Here is a 23,247-nt window from a genome sequence, read left to right as displayed (position 1 = left end):
TGTCCTATATTAATCTCTGCTATATGTACTATACAGTAGTGTATGCTATACTAAGCACTGACCTACTTGACAAGTAGTTTGTTGCTTTGGTTTCTTATTGCACTTTTCTCCAGCGCCACTCTTGTTGTAACTCCACACCTCCTTTGGGGTTCCTACCCCACACTTTGGGAGCCGCGGGGTTAAGTCTGTCAACCACACAGATCCACACGCAACAGGCTCACTCGTCACTTAGAAATGACATCGTAGTGTTGATGTTGATGATGATGATGATGATGATGAGTACGTTTCGATGATGAGTCCATTTGTCACGTAGTGATGTTTCACACAGCGAGGTGGATGAAGGGAGCATGGGTGGTGTGTTTCCTCACGCTTACTGGGAATCGTTTAGGATGTTGTTATTCTCCAGATAGAATCAAATGACATTGAGTTGCTCTTTGGTCCCCCTGAGTGCTAATGTTGGCCTCCTCTCTAAGTGCAGTGAGGGTCTCTTCAGAACGTACTTGCTTTATCTGTACACTGTGTGTTTTTAAAAGATGTTTTGGTTTGGGGCTTGATTGTGTCTCGGACTGTGGGAGTTGACATTTGTCCACTCACTGTAAGTAATGTTGTGAGTGGACTATACATAGTATGTAAAATGGTATATTTGTAAAAATGTATATATTTCTCTCTTTCCTTTTTTCTTTCTATCTTTCTTTTGTTCTTTCTTTTATTCTCTCTCTCTCTTGTACCTCCTCTAAAGTATACTTATTTTATCAGGACAGCAAGCAAAACCGTGTCAGACTGTACAGAACTTACGTAACAAGAGTGAAGACATATTAGTAGATCTTGCACAAGTCCAGCTCTTTGGATGGCTGTGAAAGCTGTGAATCTTTTTTGTTTGAAAGGAAAGGAAAGGAAAGGAGAAACGTAAAAGCCTCGATGCTCCATTTCAAACAGCCCTTTGATGCACCAGAGGGCTGTGTGGAGGGGTGACTATGAGCCGCTAGCCAAGCCAGCCCATGTCTAGCACCGAGGCTCCACAGCAGCAAAACAAATACATTTTGCATGTGGAATGTACCCGTGTTGCATAAAAGCTTCATGTCCGCAATCCACTCTTGCATCTCAGCAGCAGGAACAGGTGGGAGGAGGCAGCCGTGGGACGAGGGGAGCGTCTTTATCCGCGCTGCATGCAAACCCCTCATGAATTATTTGCCGCGTGTGATAATTGAAGAGTCTGCAAGTTTTCATAGGCGGCCGACAGCAAAGCCAGGGTTGAATTATGACAAAGTAATGAGACTCAGAGCGGCTATGTGGAATCTTGTGTTCTGTGGGAATGTTTAAGACACTGTACACATTAAAGCGTTTGTACAAGCAGGGGTCCTTACACTGTTAGAATGAATGGGCCAGATTAGTGTGCCTTGTTGGGATGGTTGAAAAGAAGGTTTTCAGAGAAGGGAGTTATGATTGCCGGCATATGTTTTGTAGATGTACAGGAAAGGCTTGGCATGTGGTAGTAGTGATGAAATGTTTTTTTCTTTTCTGTTTTGACTCAGTTTCTCTGGCGTCACCTCCACTGTTGTGTTTTCATGTTTCCTAATGTTGATGCTGCTTATGTCCTTTGAACTACCCTTGATATATGGACCAAATGGCCCTTGTCAGAGATTGCACAAAGCAATCTCATTGTGTCTCCTCTGACAGTATGTAAAGTAAGTTAGTGTGTAGCATACAGTAAGTTATTATTATGCTTTGTTACTTCCTCTAACCCAGAAGTTTAGTGGGCTGAATATCATGACTTGCTGCTTTTGTTAGAAGGGGCCCAGGAGTCACTGATAACAGTATAGCCTACTTTAGACTAGAGGGGATATACTGGCTTTGATTTGCAATTTGGCTTCACACTCTTGTTTTATTAGGTGTATACTTGTGAACAAGTGGAATATGAAGTTGCATCTGGGCCTGTCCATCAAGGAAGTTAGGCCCATATTTTTGTGCTCAGTCACTCTCAGCCTCTCTGATGACCTTGCAAGCAGTAATCAGGGCTTTATTGTTCAGTCAATGTTATTGACGGGCCAGGGGCCCAAGGGAGGGTGATTGGGCCTCCACTGTGAGTTTTCAGTGGGGAGTCGCGCTGTTTCACTAAGGCTTTCTAGAGTGATTGATTGATGTTTTGAGATCTACCTCCCCCAACATTCTGCCAGGGAAGCTGGGCTTCAGCCCAAACGCAATGTAAACAGAGGAGGAAATTTGATAGTGACCTCTTGTTAATGTATATATGTTCTGTTCTTTTTAAGTGTATTTGAAACAGTACTAGGAACTGCTATTTGGGCTCTGATTATAAAACCCAATTCTGTAAAGTTGTCATGAAGACATAACCATTGCAGTCTTTAGTGCACCACATATTATGTAACTACCGTATTAGCCTTCAGACTTACAGTAATGGTCGTCTTTTTGTATCGATACATGAAATTGAATTTGCATAGTTTTGGTTAGGCCCCGTTAGTTGGTTCTTTTGACCCAGCATGGCCCCTCAGTTTAAAGGCTCGTCTCTTCCGTTCCAGTCGTCCTGGTCTGAACAGCGTTAGCAGTCGAGCAGAGAGGAACTGAAGTAAGCACTGGGCACTGGGCATACTGAAAATACATCTCCTCCCACCAGCCACTGTGTGTGGGCATCCAGTACTGTATTTGTGTCTCTGCCTTCTCATCTGATTTTTTATGTCAACGTTTTTTTTTTCTTCTGTATTTCCTGCTGTGCTGTCTATACGCATACTTACTTTCTCTCATTCTAGTCCTCTACGTCTGTTCCTTCCTTCTCTGCATTATCCTCCCCTCCACCCCTCCACCCCCCACCTCTTTTGTCATTCTTCGCTCGTGCCACTTCTGACCCTTCCAATTAGAAGACAGCTCTGGGTTTTTGCATATCTACCTTGTCTGAATAGAAAAGCGCAACGAAGCAAGCTGATGTCAGCTATTCTACTGTATATTGATATCGCCAGTACTTACAGTAGTTTGCCTTCATATTTCAGAGACAAAAAAATCTTATCAGGCAGTTTGTTTAAAATATACAATGTAGTAATAGAGCGATATATCTCATGTGTCATCACCCCATTTCTGTACGTTGGGAACATATTACAGAGTTGGCCTTAAAAATCCCTTTGTCACACTTAGTTCCCAAGTCAACAGGGATACAATACATCCTCTCATGACATAGCGAGCTGTGAATGGTAGGACTGGAGGGAACACTGTCCACTCTGCCCAGAGATCATTGAGAAGGTGCCGGACACACGTGTTTACGGTCCCTATTAGGGTCGTTCACACCAGGAACAGTAAAGATAACTCTAACTGTGACTATATGAGCGTCCACACCTGGAACAGTAACAATGATTATAACTGTGACTATATGAGCGTCCACACTGGCCAGCGATGAGCAACATCTCTCCTTGTGTTGATCAATGTAATGTCTAAAATTAGATGGATTCTGATTGGCCGCCAACTTTTTAGCGTTCTCCAAATCGCTCTGGAAGTGATCTCCAATGATATGATTTATTGTAGTTTATGCGTGAACATTAACTAGATCGGTACTTTTTTGTCGTTATCATTATAGTCATAATTCTTGGTGTGAACACCCCTTAATACGGCTACAAGTCTGGAATGGTTAAACGCTGGCGTCAGGTCGCTCAGCCTTGTTGTTGACATGATATTTTTATTACAGTATATGTGAATAAGGCTCTATCTGCAAGTCTTCCGCTTTGTTCCCTTTAGTGGTTGTGACGGCTTTGTTATGTGTGGAGGGGGCAGCGAGCTCCATGACATGCCCAGGAGGTTCCTCATGGCCTAATAACCACACCACCACACAACCTGTCACAAAACCTGTTCCATGAGCGATGCAACCTACTTGGGGCGCACCCTTGCGAGGGCCTGCCCTGCACAGCCAACACACTGTGTGGCTGAGATGAGAAAACTGGCCCTCCGGTCTGCCCTTGCTCCAAAAACTCTCACGAGAACCTGATGGAAATGTCCTGTGTGTTACTGACAAGGACATACAGTACAAGGTTCTTACCAACATCCCTTCAATGCAAATAATGATTTTTGTACCGGCCATTTTACACCAGTCTTGATGCTGTGTGTCTGCAGATACAGGCCACCCTTCAGTTGCTGACGTAGCATGAGATGGCATGTTGCCGTAGAGATATAGCAAATGGCTGTGTTCTCTGTTCTGCTCATTTGCTCATTTGAAAGGATTGAAATGTAGAATGTTTGTGCTGATTTGTGGGAGATGTAGTCAGTGTCATGGAGTAGAGTCCCCCCTGGGGAGCGTGATGGCATATGAAGGTAAGGGGCATTCTGTGGCATTTGCTTTGTCCTCTGAACGCTCGGCCTGTACTGAAGTAAAGTGCCATTTAGTTAGACTGGGTAGATGGGCCATGCAGGCACACACAGTATCAACAACAACAATGTACCTTACAGCTACTTTATGTTATGTGTTGATATTTTGAGCACTACTGAGTCAGAAGAGACAAAAACAGCTAAATGATGTCATTCCACTGCTATGAGTCATCCGAGCAGGCTTAAAATAACGGTTCTTCAGTCAGTGGCATCAGGTCAGATTTGGACAGAAGTTTGCAGAAGTTATGCATCCTTAAGGACTGATGTCACAGCCTTTGAATCAAAATGCATTATGGAGGCCCCGGCAGTGGCGCAACTGGCTGGGGCACCTGCACCGTACGCTGGCGACCCGGGTTCGATTCCCGCCCCGTGGTCCTTTCCAGATCCCACCCCGACTCTCTCCCACTCACTTCCTGTCATTCTCTCTACTGTCCTGTCCAAATAAAGGCATAAAAGCCCAAAAAATAGTCTTTAAAAAAAAAAAAAAAAGCATTATGGATATTATAAGTGCTGTAAGACTGGCTTACAACATGTCCTGTATTTTCAGGAGCCATTTGAGTTCTGAACAAATTTTATGTGAACTATTGGTATGTGATTGAAACTTTTTAAGAAACCCATTGAAATCTTTTAGTTATACTGTAGCAACTAGTTACATGACCATTTGTACCAGATCTGGTGCAGACTTTGTGTGTGTTAAGTAGGCTACTGCACCTCCATTCAGGGTTGTTCTTTCATGTGTCATGTACAGTACTTCCATTGTTGGAACTGCTTACGTAGTTAGCCATAGTAGTTAGCCTAGTTGGTGTAACTTGCAGTCACTTGCACACAAGATAACATCTCTAGATATAATCATCTCAGATGCTTTTATGTATTGATAATGTCATGTGCAACTTTTATTTGAGCATTTTCTTCTTGTTGTCTGTCTTGTGGTGTGTGGTTTGTGTTGAGTGTTGTACAGTAGTATGTTGAAAGTTCTGCTGCTGAGGTTTTTCTCGTAACGGCTGCAGCTGTGTTCTAATAATGCTTACCTTGCTGCACCTGTGAGATGTACAGTACACAGGAGGCCAGTACTGCAAGACCAATAGGAATGTTCTTGAACTCTTTGCCATTGTAGCCATGTTTAATCATTCAATGATTGATGAATGATGATTTTAGTGCTTGTTGTAGTTGTTTCAAGTTGCATACCTCGTACTCGTTTGTTTCACATCAGTCATTATGTCAAGTTGTTGTTGGACTGTAAGCTTGTGGTGTTCACACCCAAAACAAGTTGAGTTGGTTTAGCTCTCGTGACCCCTCTCTTCGGCTCTCTGTGTGCTAACATGGAGCATTGGTCACCTAGCAACCACCAACCCATTGTGCTGGTGTACTCTGATGAAAAAGAGACAGCTGAGCTGCTGGACCAATGTCCAAGAGCATAGCACTGGGCTTCAGTGTAAACAAACTGCCTTCTATAACATGCTCTCTCTAGCTCTCATTCACTCTGTCTCTCTCTCACTCACTCACTCACTCACATACACACACACATGCAATCTGTGATGATCTTAATTGATAATTAAGTAATTAGTTGCCTAATTATTGCGAGATCAAAGTGATTTCATCTCTATAAAATCAAACTCAGTTCCAAAGAAGACGCACATTGCATGTTGATTCGAGAAATCGTGTTTACCAGTTAGTCAGATCAGTTGCATGCCCTTACATAACTGTGTAAAAGGCGTTAGGTAAAAGTTGTACAAATTCAGGTTCTTTTATAAATTCATCACCCCATACTAAATCAGTCCCATTGGGAAACCCTGTTAGGCACAGATGTGCATGCAAATCTGTGTTTATTCCCACTGATTCACTAGGGCAAAGCAGTTACTTGTGGGGTGAATTCATGGCATAATAGGCCTCCATGGTACCCCCCATAATGCCTCTCAAATGGTAGATCTCGTTCTTCACCCAAGGACCTCACCATCTGGGAGCAGAGCTGGAGGTGGGACTCATGCAGATACGGCTGCTTTGAGGACACGCTAATGCAGGCCACTCGGAAGAGAAAAAAGGCCCGTGGAGTGGAGAGAGGTTGTGTGGAATCTCTCGCCGAACACATCCTCTGTTCTCTTTTATAATTAGCCCTCCACCAAGACAAAAGAGCTCAGTGCTCCTCGGAGAGGAGAGAGGAGTGATTCCATTTGGATGATATGGTTTCAGAGGGACTGTGAAATTGACCTCCGTTAACCTTCTCTGTGAGGCTGATGTTCACAGAGCCCTGGCTGACTTCATAGTCCTATCTCAGCTCAGCGCAGGGAGGCTAGCTTCGAGAAAGCGATTAGTTTTTATTTTTCTGAAATTGCTAGATGGATATTAAAAGCGTTCTTGATCATTTTGTCTCTGTTGATATCCTGTTTCTTACAACAAACAAAGACAGTTACAAAAAAAACAACACTTTGTGTGAAATGCAGTGTAATGTAGGCTGAATAGACTCGGGCAAAGTGAAATTGAATGGATTCTTTTTTTTTTCTTTTTCTTAAGATTGAAAACGGCAACATGCTGATAAATCCTGAGGAAGTGTTTGTTGGGATAACGTTGTAGCTCTGTAGTTATAATATTTACATGGAGCATCTTTGTTTTCGTAAGACTCTAAAAAGTGATTTGATTGCTCATGGTGACTCACTCTCAGAGTTGCAGGTACTCCTTCCTTCCTGTGTAGGATTACGTACATTTGAATGGATTGCTCCAGTTGTTCTTCGGCTAATGGGACGTACAGTACTCAAACGTACGCCAGCATGAAGCTGTGGACAAGCTCTTGGCTTCTTGTATGATCTCCCTTGTATTCAAGTGTATCCTCGTGGTGTTTTTAGCTCTTAGCTTTTTAAAACCAGTCTGGCTCCACACTATTGGTTGGATCTGTTTGTGAAGCCTGATTTTTATCTGCTTGTCTTGCAGTAATTTTATAGACAAAAGTGAATTCTTTGTGTGTGTGTGCGTGTGTGTGTGTGTTCTCAGTCACAGTCATATTGTTGCCATCCTATTGGCCTAAGTGAATCACTTCTGCTTCTTCTGTCAGGGGTACCTGGAGGGGTCTCCCAGTTCACTGAGTGGCATTATGTAACAATAAGGCTGAAAATGGAGAGACACTGTTACATAATGGTGTGTGTGTGTGTGTCTGTGTGTGTGTGTGTGAGTGTGTGTGTGTGTGTGTGTGTGTGTGTGTGTGTGTGTGTGTGTGTGTGTGTGTGTGTGTGTGTGTGTGTGTGTGTGTGTGTGTGTGTGTGTGTGTGTGTGTGTGTGTGTGTGTGCATGTGTGTGTGTGTGTGTGTGTGTGTGTGTGTGTTTGCTTCTGCTTGCTGCAATGCACATCTTTATTCTGCTGGAAGTGACCAGAAGTGACTCAAAATCATATTTCATGAAATATGAAAGCTTTTGCTGACTTTCACACACAAGCAACACTGACAAGCTACTTTCTAAAGATGGGACAGAGGAAAAATGCACTTGGAAATGCTCTGGCTTGCTCACAGGGTGTTTGTGACTTGTGACTGCGAGACCAAAAATAACCAGAGCACAACTAACTGATCTGATCAGTTTAAACATGTCGCTTGTTAGTGTTTAACAGTTTAATCCACCATGTGGCCTGCTCAGCATAAAAGGTCATTAGTCATAATAACAAGACTTAAAATAACAAGGAAGATTAGTAACAAAGTGCATTCAATCATTAAATTCAATATCCTAGAGTTGCTAAGTCCATTTTCAGCGGTCGTCTCGGTCCAGTGTGGCTGTGCTGGCATGGAGGTCCCCCAGTACCCACAGAGGAAGTGGAGTCCAGTGGCTAATGAGATTAGCGGCCGATAAGGGCGCATCAGTGAGACGCGTCCTCGTTGCTCCCTCGTGCGCTTATCAGCATCTGCTCAGCACGCTTCCTAAACGAGCGCAAATCGCATCACTGCTCTTGAGCGCGGAGCTCACTGCTCATGCTCGGAGTTTTAATATTAAAGGAGAAAATAAGAGGCTTTTTATTGGCTTAATGACTTCTTGTCATGTTAGTGATTCAAGGACCAACGCATTGACATTAGCTACAGATATTGTTCTTTATGGAAGCCTGCTGTTTGGTATATGAAGCACTATGTGTGTGTGTTGATGTAAATCAGGACTTGTGTGCTTAGCCTGATCTTGTTTGCAGTCATGTTTGAAACAGTTAGTCATGACTGTAGATTTAAGTATAGCTAGAGCAGTAACAGTATAAGCCTTCCTTGCATTGTCTCACTCTCACTCACACAAGAATGTTGAAATCCCCTAGATACATCTTTTAGGTATGTGGTTTCCAAGGATACCTGTGATTACTCATGGAATCCTACAGATAGAATCTAGAGGCTTCACTCTGCTTCTTTTTCTGTTCCTTGCTCCCTTCACATACTGTATCCTCTCTGTCATCTCCACGAGTCAGCTGCAATCGCATATAGCCTTACTGGATTTCTGCATCCCACTTTTGACAATGGCTAGTGAATGCCTTTTGGAGTTGAGTGACCAATATCTACCAGTAGTGCAATGTTTGCTCAAACATCCACGTGCTTTGTTACTGGCGTCTTTGGTGACAAAAGCCTCTAGTATTGTGTGAAACTAGATGTGGCTGTCAGACTCCAAACGTTGTGACATTATCTAATGATATGATTTAACGGTGCAGAGGATCATGAGTGACACTAATAGATGAATCCCTCTCGTCTACTGTAAGGCCTCTCCCAGGGAGGCTGCTATTCCATAAGGATGGTAGAGGGCATCTACCATCAGATCTACTGCAGATCTACAGTAGATCTCCAGTCTGTGCGTCCCTCTTCTCACGAGAATACAGAGAATCTATCAGTAGCAGGAGCCAGCGTCCTCCGTCCATTTGAAGTAATTGCAGAATGGGTAATAACCTTTTGCAAGGGGGGGGGGGGGGGACTCCATTAGTGCAGAATTTTCCATTTCTGTGATTGCGGGGCCATAACCGGCGTCTTTAGGACCACGCGGTGGTGGTGCCGCTCATGGGCTGGAGATGACGGGGAAGTGGCGACTCTGGCGAGCGCAGCAACAGTTGGGGCGCCCCTCTCATCTCCTGCCCACCAGGCCCGCTCTGGTCCGGCTGCCAGCGGCACGCGACCGCTTTGTCCGAGCTGCTCTCATGTGCGACGCGTGTGTGCGGAGTGTGACGCCGGCCTCTCTGGTCTTCTTGTGTGTGTGTGTGTGTGTGGCGCAGGTGAACCAGGAGAACGTGGTCAAGGTGGGCCACAAGCAGGTGGTCAACATGATTCGGCACGGCACCAACCACCTGATCATCAAAGTGGTGACGGTCAGCAGGAATCTGGACCCAGATGACACGGCCAGGAAAAAAGGTACACAGAAAAAACGAGTTTGTGCTTTTAATCGTGCCTCTATGGTGTCTGGAGTCTGCATCCGCTGCCAGGTAAGATGAGAAATGCCTGTAAACACAGGTGATGGATCAAACATGCCACCTCACATATTAACAGCACTTGATTCAGAAGGATCTCACTGCAGCCTGTTCATGCTGACACTAACACTACTCATATGCCACTAACACCTCGGACTAATCTACGCAGACATCTTTTACCCTACACTAAAGATGTAGATGTCTACGCTCAGTTTGGCAAACGTGGAAGAGCAGAACATCCAAAGGTTCCTTTTTGGCAAACTGAAATAGCTGCATGGGATGTAGGGTTGTAGGGTTGCAACGGTAATTGGTAGTAAGCAAATGTACACCGTATGATAGCTGTGGATTTTTTATACCACAATATACCACAGCATTGGGTACCGCTGCAACCTAAATGTAGCCATGCAGCCATTGTGTTGTTTATTTTGAGAGAAAAGCTGGTTCATGGGCAGCCCCATCTCTCTCTCTCTCTCTCTCTCTCTCTCTCTCTCCTTCCCCTCTCCCCCTCCCTCTATCTCTCTCTCTCTTTCTTTTCCCCTCTCCCCCTCCCTCTCCCTCCCTCTCTCTCCCTCTTCCCCCCTCTCTCTCCCTCTTCCTCCCTCTCTCTTCCTCCCTCTCTCTCCCTCTTCCTCCCTCTTTCCCCCTCTCTCTCTCTCCCACGCTATCTCTGTGATCTTACTCTCTAGTGCCCCCACCTCCCAGGAGGGCTCCCTCCACGGCACTCTCCATGCGGTCTAAGTCCATGACCTCTGAACTGGAAGACATGGGTAAGCAGTCGGAGAGCATGTCCACACACCTGCTGGGACCTGGGGCACTGGGCACTGTTCACGTGCCCTCTTGATTGGGTGTGTTGGGGAAACAGCAGGTTTGGGTCACTCCGAAGCATACATTACTGTAACCCAAATATGGGCTCAGTGGTCCATGCTGCTGTTCCTCCTAACATTCCTTGTCCTTGAGTGTTTAAATCTGGCTTGTGATTCCAGGGAAGGTAGCATTGCGGCTCTCTGTCAAAAACATTACCTTTGGGGTCTCCTAGGTCATAAAGCATACTAACTTAATGTCCATAGCATGAACACATTACAGATCTCTTATATGGACATGGAAATCATATCATTGGTCATTAGCATATGAAACTGTCCCAAATCATAGGCCAGCATGATAAAATATCTCATGTCCCACTTATTTTAGGAAAAGGCAATGGCAAGTATTATTAATTATTAATTAATTATGACAACAATAGAAAATGGCTACTTTATACTCATCAATAACACCTTGTAATGGCTGTCTTTTCTATCCCCCTATGTGCCTCAATAGTTGAGCAAGGTGGTAAGTCCTTCTGTATATTATTCCTATCTGTCTCTGTTTGTGTGTATTTTGCAGCTTTGGCCATTGTCATGAATCATGATGTATGTTTGCTTTGCCATATGTCGTTTATCACACAGTCATTGTTCACATTGATTTGTCCTTAGCTAAAGTTGCAGTACTGTATATTACAATCCTTCACAATGCATTCTAACATCACTATAGTCTAGGACTTAACAAAGAAACAGACTTATAAACTCGCAGTCGTTTCGAAGTGCACACTATAGCCGTTAAACAGGGCTGCTCATCTCTCATCAGCGGTGACATTCTACCTGAGATGACCTTTGGGTTGTATGGTCCTCTCCCAGCACCCATCAGCCTGACATTTAAATAGGTAAAACTAATGAGAGATCAGGCCGTGGAACAGATGGGCCTTTTATTAGGCCCAGCCACTGGTCATAAAACACATTCATTTGTAGGAGCGGCTTTCCTGGTTGTTAATGGATTGCTTTAAGAGTTGTTTCAATATGGTTGTCCATAAATCTAATCTAAACATAATCTGCAATTATTCATTCACTGCGATTATTTCCCATTGGAGAAATAGATTCCATTGATGTCCTTTGAGCACAATTGGCCCGTATGTCAAAGATTTCTGATGATGAAACATTTAGGCTAGTAGTTTAAGTCCTTGGGGGATAATATTGAGGGGATTCCATTATATAAAGGGTATACATTTTGGGTAGCAATAATACGAAATATGGGAATTACCTTCATAATTTTTAATGTATAAACTGTATTTTATTTGTCTGTAATCATTTAAAATGTAAATGTTCTCTTATGTTCAAGCCACTTTGAGGAAAAAGAGGGGTGGTAAGTTTGATAGGCATGTTTCATACCGTAAACTATAAATAATAATTTAACAGTCGCACTCTATATATTATCGATGGGTACTACTGAATGATGGATCTGGTTTCATTTAAACTTCAAACTCAGCATATAATCCACAGATTAATATGTTCTTTGAGTCAGTCTAGTGTTCAGCGTTGTGTCCTCACTTACGTGTACTGACATGGGTGGACAGTACTTCATGAGGTTCACTCGCTGCTTTACTCATCTCATGCCCATTAAACCCCACTGGCACATTCTTAAGGACATCATCGGCTTTTCTGAACCTCTATACATGTTTTTTCCTTTTTTCGCTAAATACTCACCCACACGTTAAAATGTTAAACATAAGTGCGATATGCAAATACTCTGTATAGTGCCGTACAGTAAATGGACGACTGCCTTCCACCTATCGCCGGTCCTCAGCGAAATGAAGACATCCACTAGTGTCTAGCACTGTGAATAAAGAGCTATATATAGCAGATGTAGCTTAGCTGAGGTTAATACTTTATGGAGAGCGAGATGGTCTTGTATACAGTATGTCCTCTTCACCAGTTGTCAGTGCTGTTCCCTTAGTGCTGTTGGGGATTTAATGAGGATGGCGTCTCCCTATTCCTCACATTCTGTGAATTCCCTTGGCTCATTAGTGCAGCCTTTATGATTCCTCACATACGTCTGAGCAAAGGCCACGCTGTACCTTACATGTGCAGTCCTACTCTGGCACTCTGCTTGAACAGTCAGCCCCTACTCATGCCATTCAATTATTTGCATAGTTGGACCCTGACTATGGCACTCTTGAACTTGCTCACACAGCTCTCCTCTCTGCTTTTAACAATTGCACATTTAACAGAGTTTTAAAGATTGGACTACCACTCACGTGCATTATTCCTAGTGAGCTACTGTATGCCCTCATTTGAAATAGGGATTATATAACTTTTGAAAAGAAAATGTCTGCCAGGGTTCATTTTTACATTTCACTATGGAGAAATATTCACATTTGATTCTTAGAGCGTTAATTGCTGTTCATTATTCAGGACTGAGAGGGGAATTGGTCTTGTGCCATGGGATATACATTATAAAGAGATTATTTCCTGTCAGAGATGGAAAACTTTCTATCTATTATCACACAAGTGCCCTCCACTGCTTTAAATGACTGAGAAACAAGCTGTTACCATGGCAATACTGTTTAATATAGCAACAATTCACCTGCAAAAAAAATGTAATGTCATATTTGCAGTGAGTAGCCAAAGCTTCTCACACAAAAAAACTTGAATCTATCAAGGCATTGGACCTTGAAGAAGGGTAATTTGTTTTGCCATCTTTTTCTACAATGGACTCAAGACTTTCTCCGAAACCTAGACAAGCTGCAGCACACATAGTACTGGGTTGTGTTGTCTTGTGTATAATTGCAGATGCTTTTAATAGTACTTTAGAGTGATACATGTCCCTGTCTCTGTGTCCAATAAAGCTTGCTGAATGAGTTAGTAGACCCGTCGTAGACCCTTAGTCGATGCAGACATTCATCCGTTGCATTTTGATCTCCACCCAAATCCACTGCCATACCAGAACCAGTTTTGAAAGTTGCCAGGACTAGTCGTTGTGAACTGTCAGTTGGACTGGATGTCTTGTTGGACAGATGTCAATGTCAGGCACTGAACTTCCTTCTCCCCCATTTCTGTATAGATGCTCAGCCTTCTAATATTGAGGGTCTGAAGAAGAGGATTGTGTTTCAAGTCACACTAAGTAATCGTCCCAATGCATGGGAAGCTTTCTTTAAAGCAACGCTAGCATGTTGTGCAGTGGTGGCTGAGAATCTAGGCATCTTCTGATCCAGTCAGAAAAAGAGCTTGCACGGCTTTGACCTTGACCAGTGTCAATGTCATTATCTCTGTTCCCCTCCCTTGCTCGAGTTTGACTTCTTTTTCAAAGGATCCTTTGAAAGGTCATTGGCTTGCCAGATTTAAAATGGTCAAATGGTAACAAAGAGGCATGTTATTCAGATTAGGAAATGCAACCTTTATTTTCCAGATAAGGTGGATGAAATAATACCCACTCAGAAGCCCCCGTGGGATAATTCAACCATGGACACAAGGGTCGCTGCGGTCAAGCCAAGGCCAACCAGCAGATGCTTTGCTGTGGCCCCTGAGATGAATGTAAGCCAAAGAGTAAGCATATAAACATATAAAACTATCAAAGGAATGCACTGGTGCTTTCAAAGTGAATTTCTCTCAGAATAATGTGAAAAGTCATGACAGCACTGACCATTGTGTTTGTGTTGATCTTGCGGGCTCCAGTCTTTGTGCAATAGCCAGGATGTGGCAGTTGACTCCCCTCCAGTGCCTGGAAGTCCCAGAGCAGGCTACCTGGACGTGCCCAGAGCTACTATGAGGCGACAGACATCCATAGGTGCGTACAGTACGGAGGAAGCACAAGCACCATTCCATTACACAGTGTGGGCTCACCATTTGGGTTAGAGTGTTTGTTTTCCTCCTTGTGTTCCACGCTGGTGCTAATTGCTCTGTTGTGTGGCGCTCAGGTGTGACCGAGGAGGAGAAGCAGTTCCTGACGCCTCCAGTGCTGAAGTTTACCAGAAGCCTTTCTATGCCGGACACGTCGGAGGACATCCCGCCTCCGCCAGCCATCTCCCCGCCGTCCCCTCCGTACAACGGCGGCAACAACCCCCCCACCCCCAACCGGGTCTACGGCACCATCCGGGCCGGCTTCGGCAAGGGCCCGGCCTCCAACAGCACGGCCCCCGAGAGAGGAGACGTGTGGCGGGAGCAGGGCCCCTTCTACAGGGACAGTCCAGAGCACTTCCAGACGGGGGACTTCAACCACTCGGGCCCCACGGCGCAGCAGAGCCTGGTCATGAGGCGAGCCCTGGTGCCCGAGAACCCCTACTCGGACATGGGCAAGCACCACGCCAGCCTGTTCGCGCCGAACAAGCCCATGCGGCGGAAGGGCATGCTGGTGAAGCAGCCCAACGTGGAGGACAGCCCGGAGAAGACCACCATCTCCATCCCCACCATCATCATCAAGGAGCCGTCCACCAGCAGCAGCGGCAAGAGCAGCCAGGGCAGCAGCATGGAGATCGAGACGGGCTCGCAGGAGCACCCGGGCCAGCTGCGGCCCGACGACCTGGGCCCCAGCAACCCCTTCGCCACGGCCATGGTGCACCGGCGCGAGAAGCGGCTGGAGATCCACCGCAACGCGCCGTCCTTCCGCTCCACGGACCTGGCGGACGACAACGACTCGCCCTCGCCGAGCCCCGCGCCGCGCCTGCGCCACTCCAAGTCCATCGACGAGGGCATGTTCAGCAGCGACGAGCGCCTGCGCCGCCTCATGGCCCCGCCCGCCTCGCTCCTCAGCATCCCTCAGCGCGGCGGGGGCTCGGGCGGCGGGGGCTCGGGCGGCGGCGGCGGCGGCGGCGGCAACGTGACGGACTTCAACAGCCCCGAGCCCACGGTGGTGCGCGAGGTGCTCAACACGCGCACCGGACACCACAGCCCCATCAGCCTGCCCGCCAACAAGACCTACAACGTGGGCGGAGGCAACTACGTGCACCCGGTGACCGGCAAGCCGCTGGACCCCAACTCCCCGCTGGCCCTGGCGCTAGCCGCGCGCGACCGTGCCATGCGCGAGCAGTCCCAGCCGCTGCCGCTCAAGAGCGAGCTGGCCAAGGCCGACCTCAACAAGCCGCTGTTCATCGACACCAAGCTGCGCTCCAACGTGGCCGTCAGCTTCTCGGCCACGGCCACCATGGGCCGGCCCGGCCGCTCGGCCCTCCGCCGGCAGATGACCGAGGCCAAGTACGAGACGGAGTCCAAGTACAGCATGCAGGACGGCCTGCACCTGAGCAGCAAGGAGGAGAAGCGTCCGGAGGAGAAGAAGAACATGCTCGTCGACATCGTGGACACGTCGCAGCACAAGTCCGCCGGCCTGCTGATGGTGCACACCAGCGACGGCACCAAGAAGGACGGCGGCAGCCTGTCGGACGGCGAGCGCGAGGAGGGCAGCTCGGACAGCGTCCCCGGCGAACTGCGCGACCCCAACCAGCCGGCCCTCCCCGCCAACCCCGGCATGGGCAAGTCGCTCTCCGCCAACGCGGCCCACGGCAAGACCATCATCACCATCAGCTCCGTGGACGAGCCGGTCAAGCTGCCCTTCGGCATCCCGCCCCCTCCCCTGGCGTCGGTGGACATCGACGAGGAGTTCCCGTTCACCGACCCGCTCCCCCCGCCGCTGGAGTTCGCCAACAGCTTCGACATCCCCGAGGACCAGAGGGGCCTGGCCCAGCTGCTCAAGCAGAAGGCCAACGGCACGCGCGGCTCCTCGCTCACGCCCTTCTACTCGCAGCTCTCGGCCGAGGTCAAGCGGCCCGCCGTGCTCACCAACTGCACGCCGCCCAGCTTCCCGCCCATGGACGCCTACGAGCCCATCACCGACTCGGGCATCGAGGTGGACAGCCGCAGCAGCGGCGACCCCCAGCTGGAGACCACCAGCACGGTCTCCACCGTGTCCAGCATCTCCACGCTGTCGTCGGAGGGCGGCGAGCCCCTGGACACGTGCACGGTCTATGCAGACGGACAGGCTTTCTTGGTGGACCGGCCCCCGGCGGCCATGTCCAAGCCCAAGCTCAAGCCCATCCTCAATAAGAATGCACTTTACAAAGAGGAGGAGAGCATGAGTTCCTTCAGGGTGCCCAGCTCCATCCCCCCTCCGCCCTCCAACCCCGCGCCCCCGGAGCCCCCCAAGACGCCCACGCAGCGCAGCTCGAAGCTCTGGGGCGACCCCGGCGACCTGAAGAGCCCGCACGCCGCTGACCTCAACGCCGGCCTGCAGCACGCCAGCAAGGACAAAGCGCCAAAGCCGGGGGAGCCGCTGGACTCTCCTACGGGGGCCAGGACTCACTTTGAGAGCAGGTAACATCTCCAGCACACACTCCAGCAGCGCAGCGTGGCGCAGGGCTGTGTGTAGGCTCCTGGATTTAGTGTGTGTGTGCGTGTGTGTGTGTGTGTGTGTGTGTGTGTGTGTATGCGTGTGTGTGCGTGTGTGCATGTGTGTGTGTGTGTGTGTGTGTGTGTGTGCGCGTGTGTGCGTGTGTGCATGTGTGTGTGTGTGTGTGTGTGTATGTGTGTGTGTGCGTGCGTGCGTGTGTGTGTGTGTGTGTGTGTGTGTGTGTGTGTGTGTGTGTGTGCGTGCGTGTGTGTGCTCTTCTCATGAAAGAAAAAAGGGGGTTGCCTAGCAACCTAATAATGAGAAGAGCCTTGAGGAGCAGATGAGTTACGTCAGTCTGATGAGCATGGACCATACCATTGTGTTGTGCAGCAGGGGTGTGGGAGGGGGTGTAGCAGCACAGTTCAGAGGCATTTGCCCTCCCCAACAACACAGATGATTCTGCGGATGATATGTTTGGCTGAATCACACCTTCCGTTACTCACGTGGACGCATCTTCCGTCACTGCCGCGGCGTGTGTCAGAATCCAGAGCCTGTCGTATGTTCTCAGCCTGCACAGTGGTTCTGATACACAACCATCCAGTGTCCACAAAGTGAGATGCATCAGGGAGACACAGCCTTGCTCAGTCCCAGCCAGAGACCCCAGTGAAGCTGCAGCCTCATTTATTATGGATGGCTGAGTGTTTATTTACGGAACGTGATAATAACCCCAAAAACCTCAGGCAACGCCAGTTTAGTTCAAGATGGCCAGACACAAATGTTTGCACTGCGGGCTTGTGTGTTTTAATCGAGACGTTTATTCAGGGAATTTGACGAGTCACTCTCTCTCCATGAAGAGTATTTGAGGATTGAGACGGAGGTTGTGTAGAGTTGTGTGCTTCTCAGACATGCGGCGGTCCTCTCACTTCAGTGCTGTAGTGCCATAGTATAGTGCAGCTCAGCTCCACACCGAGCTCTGCACACCTGGGCCAGAAAGGGAACAGGAAGCTTCTGGCAAAGACTGTTCTCTTTTTTTTTCTTGTCATGTTCTCCTTATCCCCCCCTCTCTCTCTCTCTCTTTCCCTCTCTCTCTCTTTCTCTCTGCTTATTTTGGGTGAGGAATTAGGAGGTGAGAAGAGTCATGCTGGTAGAAGCAGGTTTTGAGGGATGGGTCTGTGTTAGAGGTGGGGAATCATCTATATCTTTAGCTGCACTTCCTGTGGACAGGCAGATGTCGCTGTGTGATGGGAGGACCTGTCTGTTCTTCAAATTCTAACAGAGAGACAAACCACATGCATCATATTACAACAATATGTATGCAAAATGGATTCAAATGAATCTTTAAAAATGTTCAATTACCGTATATCTCCAATAGGAACGTTATGTGTCTTATTTGTTTTTAAGTTGAAGTCTTTCTTACCCCTGTCTCCCCTCCCCCCCCTCTTCCCCCCCCCCGTGCAGGAATCCAGACGGTCTGTCCCTTGTCTCAGGTACTCAGCAGAACACCACGGTCACTTTCTCCCCCCAGCCTGGGCCCAACGTGCCTCCGAACGCCACTGCCACCCCGCCCTCCAGCCTGCCCCCGTCCCACCACCACCACCACCACGGCGGGCACCACGGCCTGCCGCACCACCTGCACCACGGCTCCAGCCCCATCATGTCCCCGCCGGACTCGGGCCTGGGCTGCACCACCTCCTCCTCCTCGTCGCTGCCGCCGTCGGCCTCGTCGCCCACCATGACGGACGTGTTCGGGCTGCCCACGCCGCCGCTCAGCCTGGGCACGGGCCGCAGCCGCTCGCCCTCGCCGCTCACGCTCATCCAGGCGCCCTCCAACAAGCCCTTCGCCACCAAGCCCGTCGTCATGTGGACCAAGCACGACGTGGCCGACTGGCTGGAGAGCCTGAACCTGGGCGAGCACCGCGACGCCTTCATGGAGAACGACATCGAGGGCAGCCACCTGCCCAACCTGCAGAAGGACGACCTGATAGACCTGGGGGTGACGCGCGTGGGCCACCGCATGAACATCGAGCGAGCGTTGAAAGTGCTCTTAGACAGATGAGAATAGGCTCGGCTCTTTGCAACGACATCAGAACTACCATAAGGCTACCGTTTTCTTTTTTTTCTCTTTTGTTCAAGTTCTCTTGCTTTTGATGTTTGGCTTCCTTCTCCCTTTTTTTTTTGTTTGTTTTCTTTTGGGTGATGTTTTTGGACCATAGGACTACACATATCCTGAAGAAACTGTGTGTTGACTTCGGAAACAGCAGAGCAGTTCCCACACAAGCACAAAAGTCCTCTCTGAAAGTGAGCTATCAGTGGAGTGAGCCCTGATGGAGGGCCCAGGGCATCCCACACACTCCATGGGATATACAGAGACAAGGCTCACACATTCTTGCAACGTCAATGTCTTCTGGGAACCAAATCATTTGAAGACAACAAAAAGCCAGCTGAGCTGGAGATACAGTTTCTATCTTTGCTAGAAATATTTCTTCAGGACAAAATGGAATATTGATGTATGTTGTCTGTCAGTTCCCTATGAAATATCTTGCTTTTTTTCCTTCTTCACCTTTTCTCTGGAAAGTAGATGAGACTAAAATACGATGTGTTTGGTGGAAATGGTCTCCCTCAGTTCACCTGCAGATTGTCCTGGGTTGGGCATTCTCACCTGGAAAAGAGGTCACCTGTACTGTACTTGCACCTGTGTTGTTCACCGTAGCAAACTGCAGCACGCTCGTCCGCTGTATGTTCTATCCACAGTGTTACAGTGTATTTCAGTTGGCTGAAGATGATTTTTAATCACAAAAAAAACATGTTTACTGTTTCATTTGGTCTTCCACATAGTGAAGGTCTTTAGAAGGGTTTAGTGTATCTGAGATTATTTGACCCTATTTTCTGACTTTAATATCTGGTAGTTGTGTTTATCGTTTATCCATTGTGTTCTATTCTCAGCACACTACTGTGGTGGTATGCTAGTGCATTGTGCTTGGAGTTCCCCACAACAGACACAGACCAGGACATGAAAAAACAATATCTGAAAAGTGAGGTCAAGAATCCCAGTTTGCTCTGAAATAGGTGTACACAAATCACAAGTGAGTTGGTCTCTTAAAGGATTGGATCCTTTGAATTAGAGTGAACAGTTAACATAGTTAGCCATTCATTTCTGAGCTGGAAAGGAATAGGGAAAACAACAATCTCTGCACTCAGGGTTTCATGGAGAATCTATTTCTTGTTTTGTAAGCACCGTCTTGCAAGGCAGACAAGGCTCTGACTTTCTGAATGTTTTGCCTTTGTTGTAACTTTGAGAGATATTGCCCAATGTATGTTATTTTGTACAATACCTGGGCAGAAGAATTCTTCCTCAGAAAGCACAGCAAGAAGACCATTGAATTCTGTTTGAGACACACATATACCAAGCTATTGAAACTTTTTTAAAAGATAGGGCCTCTTCATAGCTGAGTACACTCACTTCTGTTTATTCACACCTTTCACATCTAAGTGTCATAATCTCTAGCAAAGTACACCGTTATATTTAGACATTTTCTTAATTTGTCTGTTTAAGCAAAAGCATGTGTCCTCACTGTGTAGGGACAAAATATCTTGTCACTGAATTTTATTTTACAGTACTGTGCAAAACTTTTAGGCATTTGTCTTGAAACGTTTACTTTTTTTCTTCTACATTAGTGTGTCTATATATTTAGATTTTCAAACTTTTATGTATGCACTTTGTAATTTGTTGGCTGACAAGTAAAAAAACATTCATGTTATTTTGAAAGCGCCATCTTCACTGTACTTGTTTTAAATGTGGGTAAAACTTTTGCACAGTACTGAATTATTCTTGAAATTTAGATTGATGGTTTTTGTTGACAGTCTCAATTAAAAGCTGGTTTGTGAAAGAGAAAACACACCCATTAACCATTAATACATTATCTTTCTTAATTTTAGTTAATCCAAGTTGTGACAACAGGATGTTTACTGTACCAGTTTCTAATTGTCAAAGACATCACATTTGTATTGAATCATCTAAAATGTCAGTGACAGGTGATGTATATTTTAGCATTCTTAGACCTGCTGGTGGCTGGGTGGTGAAACAGTATGTAAACAGTGAATCGGATACAGTTACTTTGTGTGGGAATGATATCGAGTTGGCAAGTTTTGTGGATTTATTGAGACCCTCTTGCATCTAGCTTTGTATGAGTCGTGTGTGGTTTGAACTGAGGGAGAATGTCAGGTGTTGATTTAATTGATGGTTGATGTTAATTATTTAATCATGGCCCCCAAAGCTGTAGGGAGAAGCAGAATACTGTTGCTAATACCTATTATAGAGGAGCTAGAGTTATATCATCTCAGTATATCTTATTTTAAGAGACATAGGAAAATGCACAGTATTTTAATTATAGAGATATTTATTAAATATTTATTATGTTTTAATGACATTAACTCTCATCTGTGGTGTGCCAAAAACTCTATGTGGTATCGGCTAAGAAGCAATACAAACTGTTCAGAAATCTGTTGTTCCTCTCTGATATACAAGCTTTCCACCATCATAACTCCATTCAGTCTAAATAGACTCTTGAAAATCATATTCTGTAGAGCTCGGTGATCTAGAATAATACTTGATATTTGAGTTATCGCTGTCACCTGCTTCTTTTAGATACTGCAATTAAATACAGAAAAATAAAATGGCATAGTTTTGTATTTTGTGTGTAAATGACGAGACACAGATAGACTTGGAGTCTTGCACAGTAGTTCCAGGCCACCTTGACACTGTATTATAAGAAGAGTTTTCACATGAATGCGACAGATGTGTGTGATAATGAAAATAAAAGTAAATAGCAGTGTTGATGTTTCCAGATTCTGATTAAAGATGTTTTATAGTTCCTTGAGCAAAGTTCGAACCAACATTTTTGAAGATGTATATTTCAAGATCAGTGAGGATGTGAGAATGCAGAACTATGAATGGGTAGGATTTCTTTGCCCCTGGTTACCAAGAAAATCCTGTTTGATTCCATTTTTGGTTTATTCCTCATTTCTACTTCATCGAAAGGTCTCTCTCACACTCTCCCGTGGGGAATGCATTCACCTGATCTATGTTGCTGTAACGTTGTGCTACATTTATTTGAGGGTAAATAATTAAGATCAAAGAGAGACATTTCTGTGACTGCACTTTTCTTCTGAATCCTCAATACTCATGTATGGAAACCAAAATTTACTGGAAGAAAATAAATGATATTGCACAATGTGTTGTGACATGTTTATTCACAGATTTGTCAAGAGGATTTGTGTATTTAACTGGTACTAAACTATCTGAATAATCTATCTCTGAGCAGTACACCATGTAAATATTCAACCACAGATTTCATAGTTGGGTCTTGTGTACAGCACCTGTGCACAGACCATCTCATGAATGTTTGAACTAGTCAAAAAGGACAAATTAATTTAGTCAAAATGGTTTGTCCCTATCCTCATGTCAACATTAGAGCATTAGCCTGTTTAAGAGGTTGCAGAGGATAGGTACCCCTCTCTCAGGACTCCATGTGCAAGATTGCCCTCTGGTGGCCAAAATGTCCTCCCAGGCCCATTATAGAGGCAGTGTGTTTTAGGACAATTATGGTTTGTGTCTTGTGATAATTGTTCTTTACTTTACAAATGTATTAAGGACATATACATTTACTACCGGTATATACATTTTATGTGAAAACATTTTTTTTTAAATCTTTTGAGGTCAAGTATAATATCAAATGTGACCTGCTCACAGTACAAAGCAAAAGTGTTGCTATGATGCTGTTTTCGTGATTAATTTGTCCATGCACTCAATCCGTGTGGACGCCATGCCTTGTTTATCTCACAGGATGTCCCTGCGATGGCCGACTCCCTCTGAGAGACCACACTGTCAGTCTCAGGCCTTTGAGACAACCATCTACATCCAGCTGGAGTTCATTAAAGTTGATGGCCATCGCCCAACTGTGAGAAAGAGCCTTCACATCCACTCTGGAGGTTTGGACACACACATGCCTTTCCATACACCCATACACACTCTGTGCTCCAATATTAGCATAGACATAAACAACCACAAAAGATGGAACATACCATTCCACAGAGCATTAACATTACAGTATGTATGCCATATAACAATATCAGGTTGTGCAGCCTACAGTACATATATTTCTACAATTTATATGTTTTCTATGGAATGCTTATCAATGGGTCCTGTTGCTGTGGGCCTAAGGACTGAGTCGTTGAGTGAATGCTGTTCCTGTGGATCTGAAGTCACGAGGTGGATGTGGAATTGTGATAGAGCCGTGCCGTGCGTGCGCCCTTTGCACTGTGGATCTGAAGTCACGAGGTGGATGTGGAATTGTGATAGAGCCGTG

General features: G+C 46.2%; 1 protein-coding gene across 1 annotated transcript in view; it reads left to right on the top strand.

Annotated features, from left to right (window-relative positions):
• shank2b (SH3 and multiple ankyrin repeat domains 2b) overlaps positions 1 to 22,047 on the top strand; it is a 68,755-nt gene extending 46,708 nt beyond the window's left edge. The window contains exons 16-21 of the mRNA XM_062547336.1: positions 9,566 to 9,701; positions 10,444 to 10,524; positions 13,973 to 14,097; positions 14,239 to 14,350; positions 14,481 to 16,866; positions 18,341 to 22,047. Of these exons, the coding sequence (XP_062403320.1) occupies positions 9,566 to 9,701; positions 10,444 to 10,524; positions 13,973 to 14,097; positions 14,239 to 14,350; positions 14,481 to 16,866; positions 18,341 to 18,938 (3,438 nt within the window). The 3' untranslated portion in view covers positions 18,939 to 22,047. The remainder of the gene's footprint in view (positions 1 to 9,565; positions 9,702 to 10,443; positions 10,525 to 13,972; positions 14,098 to 14,238; positions 14,351 to 14,480; positions 16,867 to 18,340) is intronic.
• Positions 22,048 to 23,247: the final 1,200 nt, after the last annotated feature.

This window comes from Sardina pilchardus, chromosome 10 (assembly GCF_963854185.1).
Source record: "Sardina pilchardus chromosome 10, fSarPil1.1, whole genome shotgun sequence".
NCBI lineage: Eukaryota > Metazoa > Chordata > Actinopteri > Clupeiformes > Clupeidae > Sardina > Sardina pilchardus.
Note: the sequence above shows the minus strand (reverse complement) of the source record. Positions and strands in the feature narration are given on the sequence as shown.